Source organism: Lithobates pipiens, unplaced genomic scaffold (assembly GCF_037356315.1).
Source record: "Lithobates pipiens isolate NorthernLeopardFrog02 unplaced genomic scaffold, aLitPip1_a1.2 Scaffold_24, whole genome shotgun sequence".
In the NCBI taxonomy this organism is placed as follows: Eukaryota; Metazoa; Chordata; class Amphibia; order Anura; family Ranidae; genus Lithobates; species Lithobates pipiens.
This window is the reverse complement of record NW_027507786.1, coordinates 4,236,724-4,260,927: the sequence shown is the minus strand read 5'-3', so window position 1 is coordinate 4,260,927 and position 24,204 is coordinate 4,236,724. Positions and strand designations below refer to the sequence as shown.

General features: G+C 39.1%; 1 protein-coding gene across 3 annotated transcripts in view; it reads right to left on the bottom strand.

Moving 5' to 3' along the window:
• Positions 1-24,204, bottom strand: part of LOC143929620 (uncharacterized) — a 329,026-nt gene that overhangs the window by 74,099 nt on the left and 230,723 nt on the right. For all 3 annotated transcript variants that reach the window (XM_077453528.1, XM_077453525.1, XM_077453526.1), the window contains 18 exons: positions 23,396-23,523; positions 23,147-23,284; positions 20,924-21,125; positions 20,256-20,380; positions 17,466-17,594; positions 16,775-16,976; positions 15,490-15,617; positions 14,689-14,826; positions 13,367-13,568; positions 12,164-12,291; positions 11,102-11,239; positions 8,730-8,931; positions 8,110-8,228; positions 6,551-6,688; positions 5,406-5,607; positions 4,553-4,686; positions 3,065-3,202; positions 1,120-1,315 (listed from right to left, as the gene is read on the bottom strand). In XM_077453528.1, coding sequence (XP_077309654.1) covers positions 1,120-1,315; positions 3,065-3,202; positions 4,553-4,686; positions 5,406-5,607; positions 6,551-6,688; positions 8,110-8,228; positions 8,730-8,931; positions 11,102-11,239; positions 12,164-12,291; positions 13,367-13,568; positions 14,689-14,826; positions 15,490-15,617; positions 16,775-16,976; positions 17,466-17,594; positions 20,256-20,380; positions 20,924-21,125; positions 23,147-23,284; positions 23,396-23,523 — 2,787 coding nt within the window. The remainder of the gene's footprint in view (positions 1-1,119; positions 1,316-3,064; positions 3,203-4,552; positions 4,687-5,405; positions 5,608-6,550; positions 6,689-8,109; positions 8,229-8,729; positions 8,932-11,101; positions 11,240-12,163; positions 12,292-13,366; positions 13,569-14,688; positions 14,827-15,489; positions 15,618-16,774; positions 16,977-17,465; positions 17,595-20,255; positions 20,381-20,923; positions 21,126-23,146; positions 23,285-23,395; positions 23,524-24,204) is intronic.

Sequence of the window (24,204 nt, the reverse complement as noted above, 5' to 3'; positions counted from 1 at the left end):
ATCAATCTCTTTTTCTTATCTAGGAAAGCCACATGAGAGAACCATGTAATCACCATCCTAGTGCTGATATCAAGATTATTATTATTATTATAAAGGTTTTATATAGCGCCAACAGTTTGCACAGCGCTTTACCACATAAGGGCAGACATTACAGCTACATTCCAATTTGGTACAAGAGGAATCAGAGGGCCGTGCTCGTTAGAGCTTACAATCTAAAAAGGAAGGGTCAAATGATACAAAAGGTAATAGCTGTGGGGGGATGAGCTGATGGAGGAAGTAAAACAGTGTTAGTTAGAAGCAGGATAGGCTTCTTTGAAGAGAAGGCTTTTCAGGGATCGCCTAAAGATGGATTGATAGTCGGACAGATTGGGGTAGGGAGTTCCAAAGGATGGGAGAAGCTCTGGAGAAATCCTGGAGGCGAGCATGGGAGGAGGTGACAAGGGAGCTAGAGAGCAGGGGGTCTTGGGATGACCGAAGAGAGCGGCTTGGTTGGTATTTTTGGACTAGGTTAGTGATGTAGCTGGGGGCAGAGTTATGGGTGGCTTTGTAAATTATTGTTAGTACTTTGAATTTTATTTGTTGGGTGAGTGGAAGCCAGTGCAGGGATTGTCAGAGAGGGGTGGATGACACTGAATGGCTGGTAAGGTGGATGAGTCTGGCGGCGGCATTCATTATGGACTGAAGGGGGGATAGTCTATGTATAGGTATGTAAAGGAGATCAATGGCTTTGTTAATAAATAATAAATAAATAAATAATAAACAAAGCAAACCCCAGGCTTAATGCTAAAGCCAGGTACACAAGAGCCGAAGTTTGGGAAACAACCCTAATGACAACCATTTTATAAACAAAGTCCCATGTTATCACTGACATACCTATGTTGTTAAATTTTGCTGAAACAACCAAATTGTTTCTACAATTTCACCAAAGTGAAAATGCACGATTTTGCTCATCACTAGTAACTATCATATAAAGATCTTTCTTAAAATCTATATTTGGATCTTTACAAACCTTTCACTGCCATGTAATCTATCAGAGATTCATACTAGTGTCTGAGCAATGTGGAATTGTAAACACAGTAGGGGTATATCATTGTATGGTGGTCAAAGCATCTACATTACTTGTAGCTTAATGCGGGGTCCAATGGTCCATTGACGTATCCCCTTGAAACAGTGCCATCGCCCACGCGGACACTTATCTTATTCGATTGGTCGGCTTTCTGGATATTCTCAATGATAGAGGTCACATAAGTTCTGGTCAACCCATTCTTGAAATCACTATATGTCTTTGATAAAGATCCTTCAGTTGGTTTGTTGCCTATATGATAAAAAAAATAATGACAAATGGAATAGCACGATAAATGACTAATGAAAATACTTTCAACCCCAAATTGATGTTTTCTATATTTGATTGATTCAGCCTCACTTTTTCTTTTATCTTAAAAATATCCTTGGTTTAATTTTTAGGGAATACTAATAGGGGTATCCCTGTAAAACAGGATTTGCTTTGTTTGAATAAAGTTATCAAGATTTGTTTCAAGGCATAATTTGCAATTATAGATGCACATTAAGACAGCCATGTTTACTTATTACAAATGAGGCATCAAAAGAAAATAAATTATTATTTTTGAATTATTTTACCAATATGTGTTTTCCAGTCAAAATTTGTCATTTTAAATGGGCATTAAGGAAGCCAAGTTAGCTCTTTATGTATTCTGTATCTGCTTTCTGCTCTTCAGTGTCACACAGTTCTTTACTAATTCGCCTCGAAATGCAAGTCTACAAGTAGACCGACTGATTTAAACCGATGCACTCTTTGTGTTGCTAATCTTAACTACAGTTAAAGCAAATCAGACAATTAAACATATCTTTCAAAAAGTGCAAGGATAGTCAATTTACATCTTATAGTAGGTAGTAGACATTCTGCAGCTCCTCTTTATGTTTAGACTCACTTTGCCACCTTTTAATCTTTAGGACAGTGGGGAAGTTGCCAATCATCCGGTAGGTGAGTATGTGGACAGAATGCAAGATCTTGTTACCCGAGCCCCTTCTTAATTTAAAGATCATAAGGGCATACTAACAATTCTCAATACAACACAGTTGGAATAGAGTGATGTTTTGGTTTCTATCAATGTTAAATCATTGTATACCTCTACCCCTAAGGGCAGAGTTGGAGGTATTTGAATTTTTTTTACAGGTCTATTGACCAGAGCTTAATGAATTGATTTTTAAATTGAATGACATTTGTTTTTCAGAATAATTGTTTTCAGTTTGCAGTTAGATATTATTGCAAATATGAGGTGTAGCCATGGGAGCCTCATGCAGCCCAGTCTACCCTTGCCGGCACTTGGGTTATTGGGAGTACGCCATGGTAGAGGGCATGCAGGAGTTTCTGGAAAAGATATATAGATGACACGCTGGTCATATGGAGGAGGAATGAAGACAAGTTTAAAGTGGATGTAAACCCTCTCATATACCCAGTGAAGTGAACAGCCTCAGATGATACACAGAGATAAAACAAATTCTCCTACATAGGTTTTACTTTATCTGCTGTCTTCCCCTTTCTACACTCTTTGGAAAGTGCAGATCATGTTAAAAATCTTTCTTCCTCTTTCAGTAGCACATATGGGTGGGTGGGAAGAATAGATTCTCGCTGTCTGGAACCTGATAGGAGGAAAGGGACACCCCCCCACTCTACATAGGCAGAGGAACGAAGGAACATGCAGAGCTGTATCCTGAATAAACAAGCTCACTGCTTAGCTCCCTCTAAGCTCCCTCACGACACAAATTTTTAGCTCATGTTATCTCATGTGAAACTTGTTAGAAGTGACTTATGCAGATAGCGGAGAAAGGAGACATAAAATCATACTAGGTGCTTTGGATTGAGGGAAGTACACATTATAGAAGATATTCTTTCTTCATTTTCCATTTAAGATTTACAACCATTTAAATTCTACCATTTAAAGCTAGTTCACAGTACAACATTTAAAATGCATACACTTCATTTGCTCAGTTTCCAAGCTACAGTATACTGCTAATATATTTCTGTTAATTTTTCTGTTCCTACCATTTAAATCGATTGTCAAGATGATGGCATAAGCCACTGTGGGTCCATATGAAGTGTCAAAACTTTGGAAGGTGACATTCAAAGCATCCCCCGAGGATGAGCGAACAATCTGCACACTGCCTGGTATCTCTGTAGGAACTGAAAAATAATTCAGTATCAGTATCACATTTCCATTTAGGTGCTTTGTGAATGTACACCCATAATGTTTGTACTATGGTTCTCCATCAGATCAGTGAGAGCATCTTTACTGCTATAGCTACTGGTCTCTGAGCTTGACCCCTGACTATGTAACCCACCCTGGCAAAACAACTTGTCTCCACATTGATGAGTCAAGGGCCTCTTCCCCACAACCCTGGCTTGGTGGTTATGGGGGTCTACATTCAGGGGTTTTACCAAAATCTGTAAGTCCCTTTAACAGGAAGGAGGCACCTAGAAACTAGCCCCTTTGTGAATATGTATGGGGTACATAGTACCTCCTGCTAATTCACAAATGTGTAACTATAAAAAAAATCACACAAACACGTTTTTTGACAAGTTTTTTAATTAAAAGAACCAAGAAAATGTCCCATGATGTACAGTCAATGTCAATCGCGTTGTCCAGTGATGTAGATACATGTCAGTAATAATGCCTTATGCCCATTGACCCACCAAAAATGGAGACACATCTAGTCTGTTTGCTTTCCTCCTGCTGAAAGACAAGGCAATTGGATGACAACTAAGGCAGGGTCTTCCAGGAAGCATCATTGACCATATATGAACATGACCATATTTTGTTAATGATGTCACTGTGATCCCTGTGACATCATTAACCAAATGGGGTCATGTCCATATATATATATATATATATAGTCAATGACCCCTACCCTTTTGCTTATACTGTATTGCAGTAGCAGGAACTGGGATATTTCTGGGATATGCCTGTTGAAGGATCATAACCAAAAGAGATTTGATGACTGGCTCCCGATCAGTGCTCTCAGTGAATGACTGAGAGCGCTGATCGGAAAGTTCTGGCTGGGGGGCCGTTCCCCTGTCAGAACACAATAGCACAGCAGGGGAGATCGCTGTACTAACATTGAATTGTTAGTGCAAGGGCTCTGACCTGAGCTGTCAGTTTTTTTCATTTAACATGCTCGGTTGAACGAAAAAGTCTGTGTACCAGACTTAAGCCAAGGCTGATATGGACCCACCCCCTGGGGATCCATTTTTACAACAGCCTGGAACTCACAGTATTGCAACACTAAGAAGAGCACACATGTCGTTATGCAAGTACCAATCAGCGCTGTTCTAGGGACTGACCATCGCTTAAGGGAATGAAAAAGAAGATTCGGAGGTAGGGTTTAGTGAGGGGTGGGACGGACTGAAAGGCTAGAGGCTGCAGATGTTCATTAAAATGTAAGTAAACTGATTGAATAAAGAACACAGCATAAATAAAAATTGTGAAAAATTGTGAAAAATGTAAACTCTAAATATATTACAATACGTATATACCTGATTTAGTAGTGATAGTAGTAGTTGTTGAAGCAAAACCAGAGAAGCTGGTAAGAGTTGCTGTTGACTGATCTTCATTGATAGTGTCTGTGGTTGGATCATAGTTTATAGAGGTAAAGCCAACTACGTAGACCCTGAAAGTCAAGAGATCAACATCTTATTTGGAATGAGTGATTTTGCAACAAATATAACAATTTTACAGAAATATCATCAATGTTAACCTCATGTCTCGTGATGCAGACAGCTTAGAGCAGGGATATGCATTTACCGGACCTCCAGCTGTTGCAGAACTACAAGTCCCATGAGGCATAGCAAGACTCTGACAGCCACAAGCATGACACCCAGAGGCAGAGCCATGATGGGACTTGTAGTTTTGCAACAGCTGGAGGTCCGCTAATTGCATATCCCTGGCTTAGAGGAATAAAAACAGATTTGTTTTCCAGGAAAGCCATGTGATCACCATCCCAAGTGCTGACATCGAATTCAATCATTTTGTTGATAAAGAAAGCCAACTTTAGACTTACCACTTACCCTGATGTCAGCTGTTAGATAGAAAAAGACATACTGTATGATCACCAAGTTATCAGTCACTTGAGAATCACATGCTTATTCTGTTAAATTTTGCAGGATTAACTTAATTGTTGATGAAATTTCACCAAAAGTGAAAAAAAACTCACAATTTTGCTCTTCCCTAATTATTATATAGAGCGCTTTCATAAAATATTTTTTTTTTCAAATTATTCCACCTCCAGGTATTCTAACATAGATTCAGTCTGGTGTTTGAGCAATATGATTCTGGATTTGTAAACATAAGGTGTGTCTGAATGCATGGAGGTCAAAACGACTCCATTACCTGTACTGTAATGTGGGGTCCAATGGTCCATTAACGTATCCTCTTGAAACAGTGCCATCTCCCACTCGGACACTTATCTGATTCAGTTGGTCAGTGTTCTGGATATTCTGCTGCTCAATGACAGAGGTCACATAGGAACTGGCCAACCCATTTTTAAAATCATTATATGTCTTTGATAAAGACCCTTTAATTGGTTTGTTTCCTGTAAGATAAATGTAAAGAATGACCAATGGGATAGCATGACAAATGATCAATGAAAATACTTTTAACACCAAAATGTTTTTATATTAGATAGATTCGGCCTCACTTAAAAAAAAATGATCATTCATTTTTTTTTTTAAATGCAATGCTTAATATTTTAGATGTTCTTGTAAAAAAAAGATTGCTTTGTTTAAATAATGTTGTAAAGATGTGTTGCTAGGCATAATTTGTAATTCAAAATGTTGATCTGCTTTCTGCTCAGCAGAGTCAAACAAGGTTCTACAAACGGTTCTGCTTAATTGATCCTTCTCAAAAGGCCATTGGGGTGGAAGTGATGTTTGACGTCGCTTCCGTAATCCAAGGGCATTGAGTCAAGTAGGAGGCCATCATTCCCTCACCCGACTTAGTGCCAAGCAGGAGAAAGGAAAGGATAGTCTCCGCCACTACCGACGGCTCTGGAAAGCGGCGGAGATGACCGGGGCGTGGCGGGAGGGGGTGGGTGCACCTCTTCCGCCCTTGATAAAAGTGATCTTGCGGTGAGACCACTCTTATCCTAAAGCAGACTGCCCACCGTTTAAGAAAATACCAGTGTTATGGCAGCTATCTGCTGCCATAACCCCGATATTTAACGTCAAAGCACAGACGTATAACGACGGCGGGCGGTCCGGAAGTGGTTAACAGTGTAATTTCATGAGGAAATTTACAAGGGCATGTTTAGGGGCGGAATTAGTGGCAAGGGTAGGGGTTGGCTGGGGCAACTAGTGGCAAGTAAATCTTAGGGCTTGGCTAGTAGCTCAAGACTTGAAACTTTGAATCCTGATGTACAGTATATAGAAGTCAAACATTTGAAATACATAAATACATTTACATTGTATACATAATACATTTGATCAGTTTTGTTATGCTGCTAGATAGGATGATTGTATTGAGTTTGCTGCTCCTACCACTTAAATCAGTTGTCATGATGATAGCATAAGCCACTGTGGGTCCATATTGAGTGTCAAAGCTTTGGAAGGTGATGTTCATAACATCTCCCAAGAATGAGCGAACAACCTGAACACTGCTTGGTACTTCTGCAGGACCTGAAAAATTATTCAACATCAGTATCAAATCTCCATTTATTAGTAAAGTGTAAGTGTAGGCTAAATTAAAAAATGACATAAGATGCAGTTGGTCACCAACAGTAAAATTGCATGTTTTGTTTTTCAAAGTCCCACTTGTAATGTGTTAGTACTTGTTGCTACTGCTAGTAGATTCCTTATTTTTTCAGTTTCCTTTCAAAGGGTGATGCTACTAATTGTTCTACAATGAAATCTCATCCTCTCCCCCAATCCCCTTCCTACTGTTCCCTTGGGTTCCAAGGCTCCCCTATGCTTCGTCTACCACCCCACACTGCAATTTTGACACAGATATTTGCCAAGCAACTGGTACATTATATCTTATCTCTTTTCAGCAAATATTGTTACACTGGAATACTTACTAATTTGTACCCCCCATGTCTGTCGTGAGGGAGCCCTGGTGGCATCCCTACCTTGATGGTCATCTAGGCTCTGGTTTTTCTTGGGGAAGCAATTTGTGACCTTTTTCCCCTCGCTACTAATTATTGATATTTTGGCATAATGACATTTTTGCTTTGTTGTAGATCAGGCATCACTAAATGACAGACCGCGGTCCGGTTCCGACCCCAGTAGCCATACTACCCGGGCCACAGCCTCGCCAAATAGTTGCCTGTCCCACTCCTCTCCCTGCTGCTTGCTCGCCTGCCTGCTGCTCTGTTCACAGCATGGCAAGCATGCTGTGCACGGGTTTGTCTGTTCCTTTGGCATCGGATCGCTGCACTGCCCCCACCCTCCGCTTGTCTTATTTACACAAGATGAGACGCATGGCCACTCTGGACAAATGGCGGGACTTTTTAAGTTAAGAAGCGGGTGATTGGTTGCTATACAGCAATCATTCACTCACCTTTAACTTGAAAAGTCCCACCCATTGTCCAGAATGGCTGCGCTGCATGTCTTGTGTGAATAAGGTAGGGCTCTGTGGGGAGGGGGAAGTGCTGTGCTGTTAAGAGGACAGGAGTCTTTATATCTAGGGGGGTCAGTGATGGGGAGAAAATCTATGATGGGGGTGACCAGTCTGTGATGGGGGGACCAGTCTGTAATGGGGGACCAGTCTGTGATGAAGGGGGACCAGTCTGGGATATAAGGTGACCAGTCTGTGATGAGGGGGGACCAGTCTGTGATGAGGGGGGACCAGTCTGTGATGAAGGGGGACCAGTCTGTGATGAAGAGAGGCCAGTCTGTGATGAGAGAGACCAGTCTGCGATGAGGGGAGACCAGTCTGTGATGAGGGGAGACCAGTCTGTGATGGGGAGACCAGTCTGTGACGGGGAATCTGAGATGATGGGCCTGTGACGTGCACAGGAGGCTGCAATGTGGAGGATATCATGTGGAGTCAACATTTTTTAAATATGCTAACTGTAAATTCATTACAATTACGTATATACCTGTAGTAGTTGTTGATGTAGAAATAGAGAAGCTGGTAACAGCTGCTATTGACTGATCTTCATTGATAATGTCTGTGGCTGGATCATAGTTTATCGCAGTAAAGCCTACTACGTAGGCCCTGAAAGTCAAGAGATCGATGTCCATCTTATTATTTAGGAGGAAGGATTTTGCAGCAAATGTAACATTTTACAGAAATTCAATCAACATTGACTGATGTTTCACCATGCAGGCTGCTTTCAGGCATACCAAAAACATAGATTTGTTTTAATTTCACTGGCATTTCATCAACAATATCCCCATGTTTCATCATACAGCAGCTTGGGGTGATACAAAAAAAAATAGATTTTTCTACTAGGAAAGCCATTTGATCACCATCCAAGTGCTGACATTGAGATTAATGGCTTTCTTGATAAACAAAGACAACCCTAACCATACTAATTACCCTAGTGCCAACCCTTTAAAAAAAAAGCCACATGATCACCATCTCATCACTGACTTGAGGATCACAGGCCTAGGTTGTAAAATGTTGTTAAAATAATCAAATTGTTGCTGATTCTTCACCAAGGTGAAAATTAACATTTACAACATATCTTGTTGGATGCATGTCAAAGCAACTTACCTGTAGTGTAATGCGGGGTCCAATGGTCCATTGAAGTATCCCCTTGAAACAGTGCCATCTCCCACATGGAAAATTATCTTATTCGATTGGTCACTGTTTTGGATATTCTGCTGCTCAATGACAGAGGTCACATAAGTCCTGGTCAACCCATACCTGAAATCATTATATGTTTTTGCCAAAGACCCCTGAGTTGGTTTGTTTCCTGTAAGATAAAAAAAAAGAACGACCAATGGGTTTTCATTACAATTGACCAATAAAAATACTTGCAACACCAAAATATTTTCTATTTTTGATAGATTTAGCCTCTCTCATTTTCTTTTTCTTGAAAAAAAAGTTGTCTTATTTTAAAAGGAATACCTAATGTTTGTGCATACCTGTAAACATTTTTTTATAAATACTGTTACCAATATGTGATGGGATTTTAACGATGCCAAGAGACAATTGATATTTATTTATACATGATTAAAATCACCCAATTAAAATCTAACATATGCCAGTTTTATGATCAGTTATATGATGAATGGTGTGTTTTACATAAACAGTATTAACGTGGTATCGGTTCCCGACATGTTTTACTGATTAGGACTTCTTCAGGTTATTTGAAGACCACTACTGATATGAAAGCCAATTAACCACCAATGGTCACCAACCAGGCCGTCTGCACAGTAGGGGGAAGAGGGCAGAGTGTGGCCACAGGAGACACACCAAGACAAAGACAATGTGTAGTTTGTAAAGAGTTTAATCAAGAGCTTCTGACTTTATAACCAAAACCGATACCAGGTGTACGTAAACTGGATCACGATGTTACATTATGTAGGTCACCCTCTTGGCTGGAGCCACACGGTGCCCTCTACCCCATACTGCGCAGAAAACCTTGTTGGTGACCATTGGTGGTTAATTGGCTTTCATATCAGTAGTGGTCTCCAAATCCCCTGAAGAAGCCCTAATTGGCGAAACATGTCAGGAACAGATACCACGTCATTACTGTTCATGTAAAACATACCATTGATCATATAACTGGCATATGTTAGATTTTATTTGGTTGATTTTAATCATGTTTAAACAAAGTTTTATATTATCAATCAATCTAAATCTCAAAATGTGCACTGCGCTACCAGATTGGTAAAAGCTACAAACATGAAATCACAATGGTTTAGGTAGAAATCAATGTTGAAATTGAAGATATATTTGCCCTCTGAAGGATAGGATACCATCCAGTAAGAAATCACTATAAATTGTGAATCCACCACCGATGAAAAGAATTGGATACTCTTACCGGACTCAGTGGACCCAATGCCAGTGGCACAGAGTCAAAGAGGTATGGAACTCCCCAGATGATCTATTGAACGAAATCAGTCGGGTAGACTGAACTTGCTCCATGTTACTGCACTTCTTGGATGTATTTGTGATCACATACCTTATCTTGCCTGTTTATATCATCATTGATGTAAGTGTTCTACCTTTTACAATAAAACCCATAGTTTATGGTTTTACACTATGTGGCGGCCTTTTTCTTTTATGAATGGTGAAGTCCATGATTGGGTTCGGTGACAAGGTTGTACGGAAGCTGACCTCACATGTTGTTTCCTGAGAGTGACCATGTTCCCAGTTCCATGCCTTTTTGACTCTGTGCTGCTGGCATTGGGTCCACTGAGTCCGGTAAGAGTATACAATTTTTTTAATCGGTGGTGGATTCACAATTTATGGTCATTTCTTACTGGATGGTGGCCTATCCTTCAGAGGTCGATTATATCTTCATTTTCAACATTCATTTCTACCTAAACACTTGTGATTTCATTTCACCTGTTTAGACTGTTTTTTGTTTTTTTCCCTCATTTATTCACAATGCTATTTCACTTATCCTATGCACTTAGTGATTTCAACTTATGAATTGTATTTATATTAATTTATTGCTGTTTATATTATCAATTGTTTTTCTACTGTCTCTTGGTACCGTTTAAATCCCATCAAATATCTGTTGCTCTGTGAATACTATTCCAGGGATGTGGTGCCTGATTTAGCCTTGTCACCTAGCCACATTATAAAGAGATGTTACCAATATGTGTTTTCTAGTCATAATTTGTAATAATAGCTGTACATGAAGAAAGACATTTTAGTTCATTACATATTCTAGATCTGCATTCTGCTCTGCAATGTCACACAATAGTTGTTCTTTACTAGTTCTTCTCACAATGCACGTCTATGAGATGATCAACTCTTTGTATCTAATGCACATCTTAACTAAAGTTGAAGCAAATTAGAATAGGGCAACCTTTTTCTTCAGAAAATGCAAGACTAGTCAGTATAAATGACGTTCAGTTTAATAGTTATGCCACTAGTTAGTATAATTCTATTATGTTTGCTGTTCCTACCACTTAAATCAGTTGTCATGATGATGGCATAAGCCACTATGGGTCCATTAGGTGTCTCATAACTTTGGAAGGTGATGTTCATAGCATCCCTCAAGGATGAGCGAACGATCTGCACATTGCCTGGTATTTCCACAGGTTCTGAAAAGTAATTCAGTATCAGTATTACATCTCCATTTACAGGTAGCTTAAATTGAAAATGTGGGCTAAATGGAAAAATAACATATATGATTCAGTTTGTAAGTAGCAGTAAGATTACAGTTTTTGTTTTGGAGTCTGGGGCCTGGGGCCTGGGGCCTGGGGCTCTCTGGTATGCTCAGACTTCAACTGCCTCCAAATTTAAACTATTATCAGTCCTAGAGGACTACTTGTGTCCTCTATCATTTAGAGATGCCCACTTCAGGCCTGGATGAAAAGCCTTGCCATTCAATCTCTTACTTCTGAACAACGACTTTCATGGATCCACCTCTTGGGGGTGCAGCATTACAACAGCCCAAGCTCATTGTGCTGCAATATTTAATAGAGCTCACGCATCATTATGCAAGTGCCAATCAGTGCTGCCATAAGAACCACTCATCACCATGGCAAGTCGGAATAAGAAAGGGTCCAAACCATCACTGGACTGGCCAGAAGACAAATGGAATTAGGATACATTTGAGGTCATTTTATTTCTAAACATGGTGTGGGAGCAGGGGAAGGGTCTAGAGGAGTGAAGAAGGTTTGGGAGACAGGAAGCAGAAGCTATTCTTTAGGATATAATTGATAAACAAAGAACATAAGTGACAGTCAGTGCCAGTCAGGACCACCCCTCACCATGGCTGGAAGGAGAAGCAAGGACCCACACCACCACCGGATGGTCCAGAAGACAGATGGAATTAGGGTACATTCCTAGGGTATTTTATTTTGAAACAAGGTTCGGCTTCCGGGGAAAGGTTTAGATAGGCGTTAGGGATAGACTTGGGGGGCTGGCGGCTGCTGATGTTCTTAAAGTGATAAACTGAATAATGTAGAGCACAAAAAGAAAATGTGAAAAATGAAAAACTGTAAATACATTACAATGCATACCTGTTCTAAAAGTAGAAGTTGTTGAAGTAGAACCAGAAAAGGTGCTAACAGCTGCTGTTGATTGATCTTCATTGATAGTGCCTGTGGCTGGATCATAGTTTATATCTGTAAAGCCTACTAGGTAGACCCTAAAAGTCGAGAGATCAGAATTCAGCATCCATCTTATTATTTGGGAGGAAGGATTTAGCAGAAAATGTAACAATTTCACTGACATTTCATCAACATTCTCCTTATATTTCACTATGCAAGTTGCTTAGAGCAGGGGTTTTCAAACTTTCTAAATAAAGGGCCAATTTGCTGTACTTCAAACTTTAGGGGGGGGGGGCGGACTGTGGCCAGCAGGGGAAGAAAATGTCCTGGTGCCACTGGAAGTAAACTGTGTCCCCTCTTTAGTTTTAAGGGGAAAAATAGTGCCCCGTCATTGGTATCAGTGGGAGAATTAATGCTCCATCATTGGTGTCAGTGGGAGGTTTAATGGTCTATCACTGGTGTCAGGGAGTGGAATAGTGCCCCATCATTGATATCAGTGAGAGGAATAGTGCCCCATCATTGGTGTCAATGGAAGAAATAGTGCCCCATCATTTAGTGTCAGTGGGAGGAAAAGTGCCCCATCATTGGTGTCAGTGGAAGGAATAGTGCCCCATCACTGGTGTAAGTGGAAGAAATAATGCCCCATCATTTAGTGTCAGTGGGAGGAATAGTGCCCCATCATTGGTATCAGTGGGTGGAATAGTTCCCCATCATTGGTGACAGTGGGGAGAATAGTGCCACATCATTGGTGTCAATGGGGAGAATAATGCCCCATCATTGGTGTCAGTGGAAGAAATAGTGCGCCATTGTCAATGGCAGGAAATATGCCTCACTGTGGCTGACAGTGAGGGGAATAATGCTCCAAGGACCAGATAAAAGCAAGAAAAGGGCCTCATTTGGCCCCCAGTCCACAGTTAGGAGAATACGAAAATAAATATGGATTTTTTTTCTAAGAAAATCATATGATCACCATCCCAGTGCTGACATTGAGATCAATGGCATAAAGCCAGCCCTAGCCACAATAGTTGCCAGTGCCAACATGATCATCATGTTATCACTGACTTGAGTATCACATGCCTATGTTGTAAAATTTTGCTAAAATAGCCCAATTGCTGCTGAAAGCTCACACTCTCAACACATCTCGTTGGATGGACATCAAAGCAACTCCATTACCTGTAGTGTAACGTGGGGTCCAGTGGTCCATTGACATATCCCCTTGAAACAGTTCCATCTCCCACATGGACACTTATCTTATTCACTTGGTCGGTGTTCGGGATATTTTGCTGCTCAATGACAGAGCTCACATAAGTGCTGGTCAATCCATTCTTGAAATCATTATATGTTTTTGATAAAGACCCTTCAGCTGGTTTGCTGCCTGCAATTTAAAAAGATAATAATGGAATAGACTGACAAATGACCAAAGAAGATACTTTCATTGCCAAAATATTTTCTATATTTGATAGATTCAACATTGTTTTATTTTTTCTTCAACATCATTATTTTAATTTTAATTTTGTCTTATTTTGAAGAGAATGTTTAATGTTTTAAGCATCTGTTTAGATAAAGGATTTTCCTTGTTTAAATAATGTTTAAAGTCATGTTTCTAGGCATCATTTTTAATTATGAAGGAAGCCGTGTTAGCTCATTACATATTCTGCATCTGCTTTCTGCTCTATATAGTCACACAATGGTTGTGCTGTATTGATCACAAAGCAAGCCTACACGTCAACTGACTCATTGAAACCAATGAACTCTTTGAATGGTAATATTGCAGCTCCACTACAGTTAAAGCAAAATAGACTACAACAACTTTTTCTTTAAAAAAATTGAAGACTATTTAGTTTAAATGATGCTTGGTTTAGCAATTATAATGAAGAAGAGAAGAAGGCTTTCTAAGTGCAGTAATTATACAGTTTAATGGCAAGGAAGGGTTAAAAACACTTACAAGATGGAAGTGAAAAACAGGCACATCAATGAATCCATTTGGTTTGAAGAAGGAACAACCGGGCATGCTCGGAAACGTGTCTTGCCCACTCTGACATCACTTCCAGTTTCCTGTATTCCATGCTGGCCCGGACTTCACGGCTCTCCATCTTGGATCAGAGACACATTGTTTTCCAACGCTTGTCTACTGGAACTTCCACCTGCAGTTGTCTTCACTCCCAGGAGGCATTCATTATGGATTCATGGATATGCCTGTTTTTACTTCCATCTTGTAAGTGTTTTTAACCCTTCCTTGTCATTAAAGTCTTTTATTACTGCACTTAGAACCGCCTTCTACTCTGCTTTGTTTTTCCAATAGAGTGTGCCTCCCTCTCCTGAAGTGCTGCTGTGGTGCATTAATCACATTTCAAGAGCCAGCCATGTACTTTTTACGGCCAGTTAGAACTATTATAAAAATAGAAGTCAAACAATTTAAAAGTATATATTGTATTTGCTCAGTTTCACAGTTATGCTTCTAGTTAGTATAACTCTATTAAGTTAACTGTTCTTACCACTTAAATCGGTTGTCATGATGATGGCATAAGCCAATATGGGTCCATTTGGAGTCTCAAAACCTTGAAAGGTGATGTTCATAGCATCTCTCGAGGATGAGCGAACAATCTGCACACTGCCTGGTATTTCTGGATGATCTGAAAAATAATTCAGTATTACTATCACATCTCCATGTATAAGTAAGTTAAAGTATGTGTGGACTACATGAAAATAATTATGGAGGTTCAGTAACAGCAACAGTTTTTGTTTGTAAAGTCTAGAGAATGGGACTCTCAGGTATCCTCAGGCTCAGACTGTCTCCAAATTTTTTGATGCCATTAGTCCTAGAGCACAGACTATGTCCTCCTTCATCATTTTTAGGAGGCCCACTTTAGGCCATGTCATTCAACTCCATACCTTATGGCTGTCATGGATTCATGGATCCCCCCCCCCCCCCCACGGAGTTCATCATTACAACAGATCAAGCTCATGGTAGTGCAACACTAAACAAAGCACAGACTTCAATAAGCATGTGTCAATCAGTGCTGCAGTAAAGACTGCCTATCACCATGGCTGGAAATGAGGAGAAAGGAGCCAAACCATCTCTGGCTTGGCCAGAAGATGGATGGAATTAGGTTACATTCCTAGAGTATTTTATTTTAAAACAATATGAGGGTGCAGGGGGTTGTGTAGGGAGGGGTTAGGGAAGGACTGGAGGGCTGGAGGACGAAGATGTTCTTTAGGAAACAAAACTAGAGTATATAGCAAAAATAGAAAATGTCAAACATTTTAACTATAAATACATTACAATACGTATATACCTGTTCTAAAAGCAGAAGTTGTTGAAGCAGAACCAGAGAAGCTGGCAACAGTTGCTGTTGACTGGTCTTCATTAATGGTGTTTGTGGCTGGATCAAAGTTTATAGTGCTAAAGCCAACTATGTAGACCCTGAAAAAAAAAAAAAACTTTACCTATAAATATTAGTATCCAGTTATATTACAGTATGTACATTTAGGAAATAATCCAGGCCTGTTTTAAAACAATCTACTGAGCTGACCAGAACCACCTCTGGATGGAATCTAGTCCACATTTTCACAGCTCTTACTGTGAAGAAGCTTTACTGTATTTGGAGTTTAAATCTCTTTTCCTCCAGGCATAGAGTGTCCCCTTGCCTCTGTAATGACCTTAAAGTAAATAACACTTCATCAAGTTCACTATATGGACCACTTATTTATTTGTACATGCTGATCATATTCCCCTTAATCTCTTCTCAAGAGAGAATAAATTCAGTTTCTCTAATCCTTTCTCATAGCTGAGCTCCTCCATGCCTCTTATCAGTTTGGTTGCTCTTCTCTGCACTTTCTCCAGTTCCCCGATATCCTATTTGTAAACTGTAGCCCAAAACTGAACTTCATATTCCAGAAGAGGTGCTACTAATGATTGTGCAGGGGGGCAAACTGATATCCCTCTTTCTGCGGCCCATACCTCTCTTACATCAAGAAAGGATTTTGCTCGCTTTGGAAACCACAGCTTGGCATTGCATGTGATTATTAAGACTATGGTCTACCAGAACAGCCAGATCCTTCTCCACCATTGATTCCCAAATGTTGCAGTCTCACTGAAATTTCATTGACATTAACTTCATGTATTATCATGCAGACTGCTTAGAGGAATATCAGAAAACATGGATTTGTTTTCTGGGAAAGGCATGTGATCACCATCCCAATGCTGACATTGAGATTAATGGATTTGTTGATAAACAAAGCCAGCCCTAGCCATAATGCCCACCCTACTGCCACCCCTTTAATAAACAAATCCACACGTTCACCATGTTATAATTGGCTTTACCATCACATGCTTTTGTTTTTACATTTTGCTAAAATGACTCAATTGTTGCTGAAATTTCACCAAAGCGAAAACTAACAATTTCACTCATCAATGGTAACTATTATATAGAGATCTTACTTAAAAATCTATATTTGGAACTGTTTAAATCCTTCTAGTGCTAGTCAGTTTAACAGAGATCTGGTCTCTAATCAATGGGATTCCTGATTTTTAAACACAAGTTGTGTCTGATTGGATGAATGTGGAAGCAACTCCATTACCTGTAGTGTAAAGTGGGGTCCAATGGTCCATTGACGTATCCCCTTGAAACCGTGCCATCTCCTACGTGGACACTTATCTTATTCAATTGGTCAGCATTCTGGATTTTCTGCTGCTCAATGACAGAAGTTACATAAGTCCTGGTCAACCCATTCTTGAAATCATTATATGTCTTTGATAAGGACCCCTTAGTTGGTTTGACAACTGCAAGATAAAAAAAAAAAATGACCAAAGGAATAGTATGACCAATTACAAAATACTTTCAACACCAAAATGATATTTTCTACAGTTGATAGCTTTGGCCTAACTTTTTTTTTTCTCTTGAAAAAAAAATCATTATTTTCATATTTTTTTAATGGGAATGCTTAATGTTTTATGTATCCCTGTAAAAAAAATTTTTTTCGATTAAATAATGTTATCAGGGTGTGTTTCTAGGCATAATTTTTAATTATAGGTGGCTATGAAGAAAGCAATGTTAGCTCACTACATATTTTGGATCTGCTTTGCGTTGTCACGTAATGTAATAAAAAAAAAAAATCTGTATGGATAATATCACATCTCCACTAAAGTTAAAGTAAATTAGATCCAGGCCACATTATCCTTCAGAGAATGCAAGACCAGGCAGTTTAATGATTCTAAGTTCAACACTTCTACAACTCATTTCTGTAGTTCTTTTATGATTGCTGTTCCTACCATGTAAATCGGTGGTCACGATGATGGCATAAGCCTCTATGGGTCCAGATGAAGTCTCAAAACTTTGGAAGGTGATGTTCATAGCATCCCTCGATGATGAGCGAACAATCTGCACACTGCCTGGCATCTCTGCATGATTGTAAAAATAATTCAATATATAGATACAGGTGATCAACTCTAAAAGGTATAGTACAATTAGTAAATATGAAAAATGTTAACAATAAATACAGTAAATACAATACATATATACTGCACACTGCCTGGCACCTTTGAAAAACCCTTTCTTTTTCCGAGTCCCACTAGCTATATTGTATTATTGTTGCTGTTATTATTAGCTATTGTTCTAGCCAGTAGATCTCTTATTTTCCACTTCCTTTAACAGGGTGACAAGGCAAATTTTCCTACAATGAAATCTAGTAGCAGCATTTAAACAGTTACAGCAGCCTAAAATAAATTGTAGCTGATCATTTAGTAGCATTGAGACAGATCTGGTGATAGGCACGTAGGTATCCTCAGGTTCTTACTGCCTCTAAATTTAAGCTGTGATTAGTCCCGAAGGACCAGCTATGACTTCCTTCACCATTTATTGATGCTTTAAATAAATATATGTTCTCTATATAAATATATAAAATACTTAATTCCTTATATATAACTAATGGGTTTTATCAAATACCGTATTTATCGGTATATAACACGCACATTCATTTTAAGAGGGAAGTTTCAGGAAAAAAACCCATACATTTTAACCTCCCTGGCGGTATGATTCAGTCCGGTTTTAGGTGCTGAAAACGGTACAATTATTTTGCATGGAAATTTGGCGTTTTATTTTGTAGTCCTGTAATTCTTAGGAATAACTCTCTTAAATCTCTTCAAACCAGAGTCTAGCGGACATCCCGGGTATGATAAAGTTTATAATATAATAAAGAATAATAAAAATTATTCAATAATGTAATCAAATCCTAAAACACTGAAAAAGGGACATGTTTTGGTTGCTATGGACAATCTCCAAATTCCAGGCAGAAAAAACTGTATTTATAATATAAAAGTGCATGCAGGGCATTGCACAGACCACTAGGGACAAAGGGGGTGTGTAATTTTTAATACACCACTGTAATCTGTAAGATTACAGTGCTGTGTGTGTTTTGTGTCTTTTTACTTTTTTGAATTTGCCGCCGTTCTCCGCTCCCGTGCGCCGTAACGTCGCAGGGAACGGAGCTCGGCGGCATTCAGCACTGTGAATCAAGCGGAGGACGGCTCGATCACACAGCGTGGGGGACATCGCTGGATCCAGGGGACAAGGTAAGTAACTCTCCCTGTGTCCTCCCCTGTATCCAGCGATGCAATCCCGAGTCTGGCTCGGGGTTACCGCTCCTATCAGTAAATTCCTAACCCGAGCCAGACTCGGGATTACCGCTAGGGGGGTTAAATAAGGAACTTTGAAGCAAAATAAGGGTCAGTGCCCATCTGCAACCTCACCATTGCCTCAATGCAGCCTCATCAGTCCACATCAATGCAGCAGCCTCACCATTGCCATCAATGCAGCAGCCTCACCATTGCCTTCAATGTAGCAGCCTCATCATTGCCATCAGTGCAGCCTGATCGATGTCCATCTGCACCCTACAGGGGACAGGGAGGGGGGGCGGGAGACGAGCACCGACAGATTATATACAGTGAGAATCTCCTATGATGAACAGAACAGTGGTCCAATGGTGCCCTGGGAAATGGGACTTCCTATTACAGAGGCTGCCGAGTAAACAGGAGATTCTCACTGTATGTAATCTGATGGCGCTCGTCCTGCCCCCCTCCTTGTCCCCTCTGAGGCAGCTAAAATTGAAGTATTGGCGTATAATATGCATGCACCATTTACACCCGATTTTCATGGTGAAAAAATTAGTGTTATACGCCAATGAATACAGTATATACAATTCTTTAATTCATAATACTATAAAATGTTCAAAAAAGGAAATACTTAAAAAGGTACTCAAACTTTTTTTTTTATAATTTTCTTAACTATTTTACATCCCACAAATTTAGAATAAAAAATAAATGAGATCTTCAATTTCTTATATACAGGATATTTACAAATTTTTTTACAATCATTTTAAATATTGCATATTAAAGTTAAAGACTTCTTTGTTATTCTTCGAGAAAGGGACTAAAGCTTAGGCTTTCATTCAAGCCTGGTGGATTAGTAGCCTTCAACTAACTAATCCACCTTGACTCTATCTGTAAAACTAGTTTGTCAAATTTACTCCCTTGTATGCTTTTGGGTACTACTTCCAGAACCCAGCACTTTAGAAAGTATGTAAGCATTATGCAAAATGTGTACAGAAGATCTCAAATTGTAATTGTTATAATAATATCATTGATATGATCCAGTGATTGCCTACAAATAGTCCTAACTGTCTTTCCAATATAGAAGGCCTCGCAGGTGCAGTTCAATGTGTAAACCACACAATGAGTATTGCAATTCATGTGCCACATGCACCCGAGGGGTCTCACAGTTGGCAATGTGATTGTGGGTCCCCCCCCCCATAAATTGACATAAACTACAAGACCCACATCTTGTCATGCCCACTATACCTCCCCTGTTTCTTGGCCTCCACAAGACATCACTGTGAATCAGCATGACCCCCAGACATTGCGCTTCCCTAAAGACATATTGTAGATACATGGGGATGAGCCTGCAGATGTTCTTTTTCAGATATAGGCCATCAACTACAACATGTATAACACAAAAAGTAAATGTGAAAAAAAAGTAACTGTAAACACCTTACAGAACATATATACCTTTTCTAAAAGTAGTAGTTGAAGCAGAACCAGAGAAGCTGGCAACAATTGCTGTTGACTGATCCTCATTGATAGTGTGTGTGGTTGGATCAAAGTTTATAGCGGTAAAGCCAACTATGTAGACCCTGAAAGTCAAAAGATTGGTGTCCATCTTATTATTTGGGAGGAATAATAATTGTACAGCAAATGTCACTAAAATTTCATGAACAATATCACACGTTTCAACATGTAGACAAAAAAAATGGATTTGGTCTCTAGGAAAGCCATATGATCGCCTTCCCAGTACTGACATTGAGATTAATGTTTTTTTGATAAACAAAGCCAACCCTAGCCTTAATGTGTATGCTATTGCCAACTCTTTGATAAACAAAGCCACATGATCACAATGTTGTAAATTATTTTAGAATCGTTTCACAAATTTGTGGTTAAATGTTTCTAAAATAACCCAATTGCTACTGAAGTTTCGTGAAAGTAAAAATTCACAATTTTGCTTATCGATAGTAACTATTACACAAAGGACTTTCTTAAAATCTGTATTTGGAACTCTTCAAATCTTTCCTTCACCAGTGAATTTAATAGACATTCAGTCTAGTGCCTGAGCAATGTGACTCTTGATTTGTAAACACAAAGTGTGTCTCATTGGAGGAATGTAGAAGCAAATTCATTACCTGTACTGGAATGTGGGGTCCAATGGTCCATTGACGTAGCCCCTTGAAACAGTGCCATCTCCCACTCGGACACTTATCTTATTTGATTGGTCAGTGTTGTGGATATTCTTCTGCTCGATGACAGAGCTCACATAAGTTCTGGTCAACCCATTCTTGAAATCATTATATGTCTTTGATAAAGACCCCTCAATTGGTTTGTTGCCTGCAAGACAAAAAATAAATAAAAGGATGACCAATGGGATAGCATGACAAATGACTGAAGAAAATGTTTTCTACACCAAAACAATATTTTCTATGTTTGATTCAATTGGTCTTGCTTTAAATGTTTTATTGAATAAATCATTATTTTCAATTTATAAATAATCTGTCTTTTTTTAAAGGGAATAATTCATGTTTTAAGGCAGCCCAATAAAAAAGGATTTACTTTAACGTATGTTATTGTTTTGTGTTTTTTAGTCATAATTTGAAAGCATAAATGAACATGAAGGAAGCCATAGTAGCTCATTAGGTATTCTGGATCTGTTTTCTGCTCTGCTGTCACACAATGATTGTACTTTTCTAATCTTTCTCACAATGCAAGTCTACGAGTTGATCGGCTTAGTGAATTCAGTGCACTCTCTGTATGGCCAATATCACTTTTCAGCTACAGTTAAAGAAGCTTAAACCCAGATGACCCTATCCTTCAAAAAATGCAAGACAACGGCCACAGAATTCTTTAAATATATGCAAATCACACATTTCCTACAGACAAAAAAAATGTACATCCCACCAAGGCTTGGTAATACTATGCATTAGCTACACCAACCCAGAAGGGTATCTCTATATTTTAGTTTTGCCACCCTACACCTTCTATGCACTGGGAATTAGATCTTTCGCCCTCTTTGGCATTTCTCAATGAGCCTTATGCCCCGTACACACAATCATGTGGGAACGTGGTGACATACAAGAGGTACGACAAGCTGATTAAAAGGAAGTTCAATAGTCACGTGATATCTCCATTACGATCGCTATTATTACAAGACCGAGCACTTCCGGCTCGTACTTGATTCCGAGCAAGCGTGAACTTTTGTGCGACGGACTTGTCTACACACAATCGGAAAGTCTGACAACAAAGTTTTGTTGGTGAAAAATTTGATAACCTGCTAGCCAACATTTGTTGGTGGAAAGTCTGACAGCGTACACACTGTCGGACTTTCAGCCAACAAGCTCACATCCAACATTTCCCATCGGAAAGTCTGAACGTGTGTACATGGCATTGGACCTTATATCCATATATAAGGTGACAAGCTGTTTTGAATACTGGGAATTCACAAAAAAAAAAAAAAATCACCCTTTGATGGCATCTAATCTCGTTTGGACTAGCCAAATTTTATCCTTCTCTGTCCCCTTTATGCTAGATAGGATGCGGTTCCACAGGAACCATGATACATATTTCATGATGTTTATATTATGAAATAGTAAACACCCCCACAGCTTCTGTAGGAAAATTTTTCAAATCATATCAGAGGTTACCGGCATATTGGTTCCTCAGGCTTTAGTGATTCTAAATATGGAAATAGACAGTTTCCCCATACGGTTTCGCACAGTTGTTGCGTATTTTGTATTAGCAGCTCGGATAAGGTTTACTAGACATTGGAAGCAAAAAACTAGCTCTTAATCCATTGGAAACTGTTGAGCTTGTCAAAACCAATTTTGTTTAAGAAAAGCTGCTAGCCGTTAGACGGGACAAATACTCAGCCTTTAAAGCTTCTAGAAAACCATGGACTCTGTGGGTGGGGAAATATAGTGCTTTGATATGTTGTGTTCCCTATGTGCTGCATTCCATTGTATTTCTTTTCCCATGCTTATTGCTATGCTTTTTTTCGCCTTATAGGAAACGTTTTTATTGATAATATTGGAAAATACCTAATAAATATAAAAATGCAACATAAGTCAGCTTAAAGTGGAAGTAAACTCCCCTTTCGTTTTCAGCCAAGGAAGCTGCCATCTTTGCCTCTGTTTAATCTTCAACTGCTATGGTGCTGCACATGTGATTTGTTATGACACCAGCCATTGGATGGTTTGATAGTTTGGCTGAGAGCACAGCCAATGTGCAGTTAGCATTCCCGGCATGCCTTTTTTTTTAACTGTTTAAATCCATGGGTTTACTTCCACTTTAAATGATGCTCAGTTCAACAGTTATGCCAGCATCTAGTATAATTCTATTAGGATTTCTGTTCCTACCATGTAAATCGGTGGTCATGATGATGGCATAAGCCACTATGGGTCCATTTGGAGTCTCAAAACTTTGGAAGGTGATGTTCATAGCATCCCTCGAGAGTGAGCGAACAATCTGCACACTGCCTGGTATCTCCGCATGTTCTTAAAAATTATTCAATATATAGTTAGGTGATCAACGCTAAAAGGTGTAGTACAAATAGTAAATGTAAAAACTGTTAACATTAAATTAAATTGCAACACATATCTATCTACCTGTTCTAAAAGTAGAAGATGTTGAAGCAGAACCAGAGAAGCTGGCAACAGTTGCTGTTGACTGATTTTCATTAATAGTGTTTGAGGCTGGATCAAAGTTTATGGCGGTAAAGCCTGCGATGTAGACCCTGAAAGACAATAGATGGGCTTTTTATTTGTGAAGAATAAATTTATAGTAAATGTGACATTTGCACTGAAATTTCATTACCATTTACCCCATGTTTCATCATACAGACCGCTTTGAGGAATGCCAAAAAACATGGATTTGTTGTTTGAAAGTCATGTGATCACCTTCTCAGTGCCTAACCATAATGCATACGCTACTGCTAACCCTTTGATAAACAATGTCGCATGATTACCATGTTTTATTTGACTTGAGAATCATATCGCTTTCGCAGCTACATTTTTTTTCAAATAATTATTGCTGCTGTTGTGGAAGTTCCCAATTTAGCTTATCACTAGTAAATATTATATAGACATGTGCACACTGAAATATTTTGTTTCGGAATTTCATTTTCGTCTGAATAATACATTTATTTAGTTACTCCCGAAATTCGTTTTTATTTATTTAGTTTCGTTAAAAAATGTACTCGTCAGAAAATCTGAAATAATTAAGGTTGAATCTGTCATTCAAGGCTTATGGTGTCTGTTGAATGTTCTAAGAAGATTCAACGGAGCAGATAAACTGTATCGAATCTTCATGTCGAATCTTTTCTCTCTATGTCGAATAGTCTTGAACTAATAGAGTTAGGTTAGGCACATTCAACCTTTTTTGCTATTGTGTCTATAATGTCGAATCTTTTCTCTCT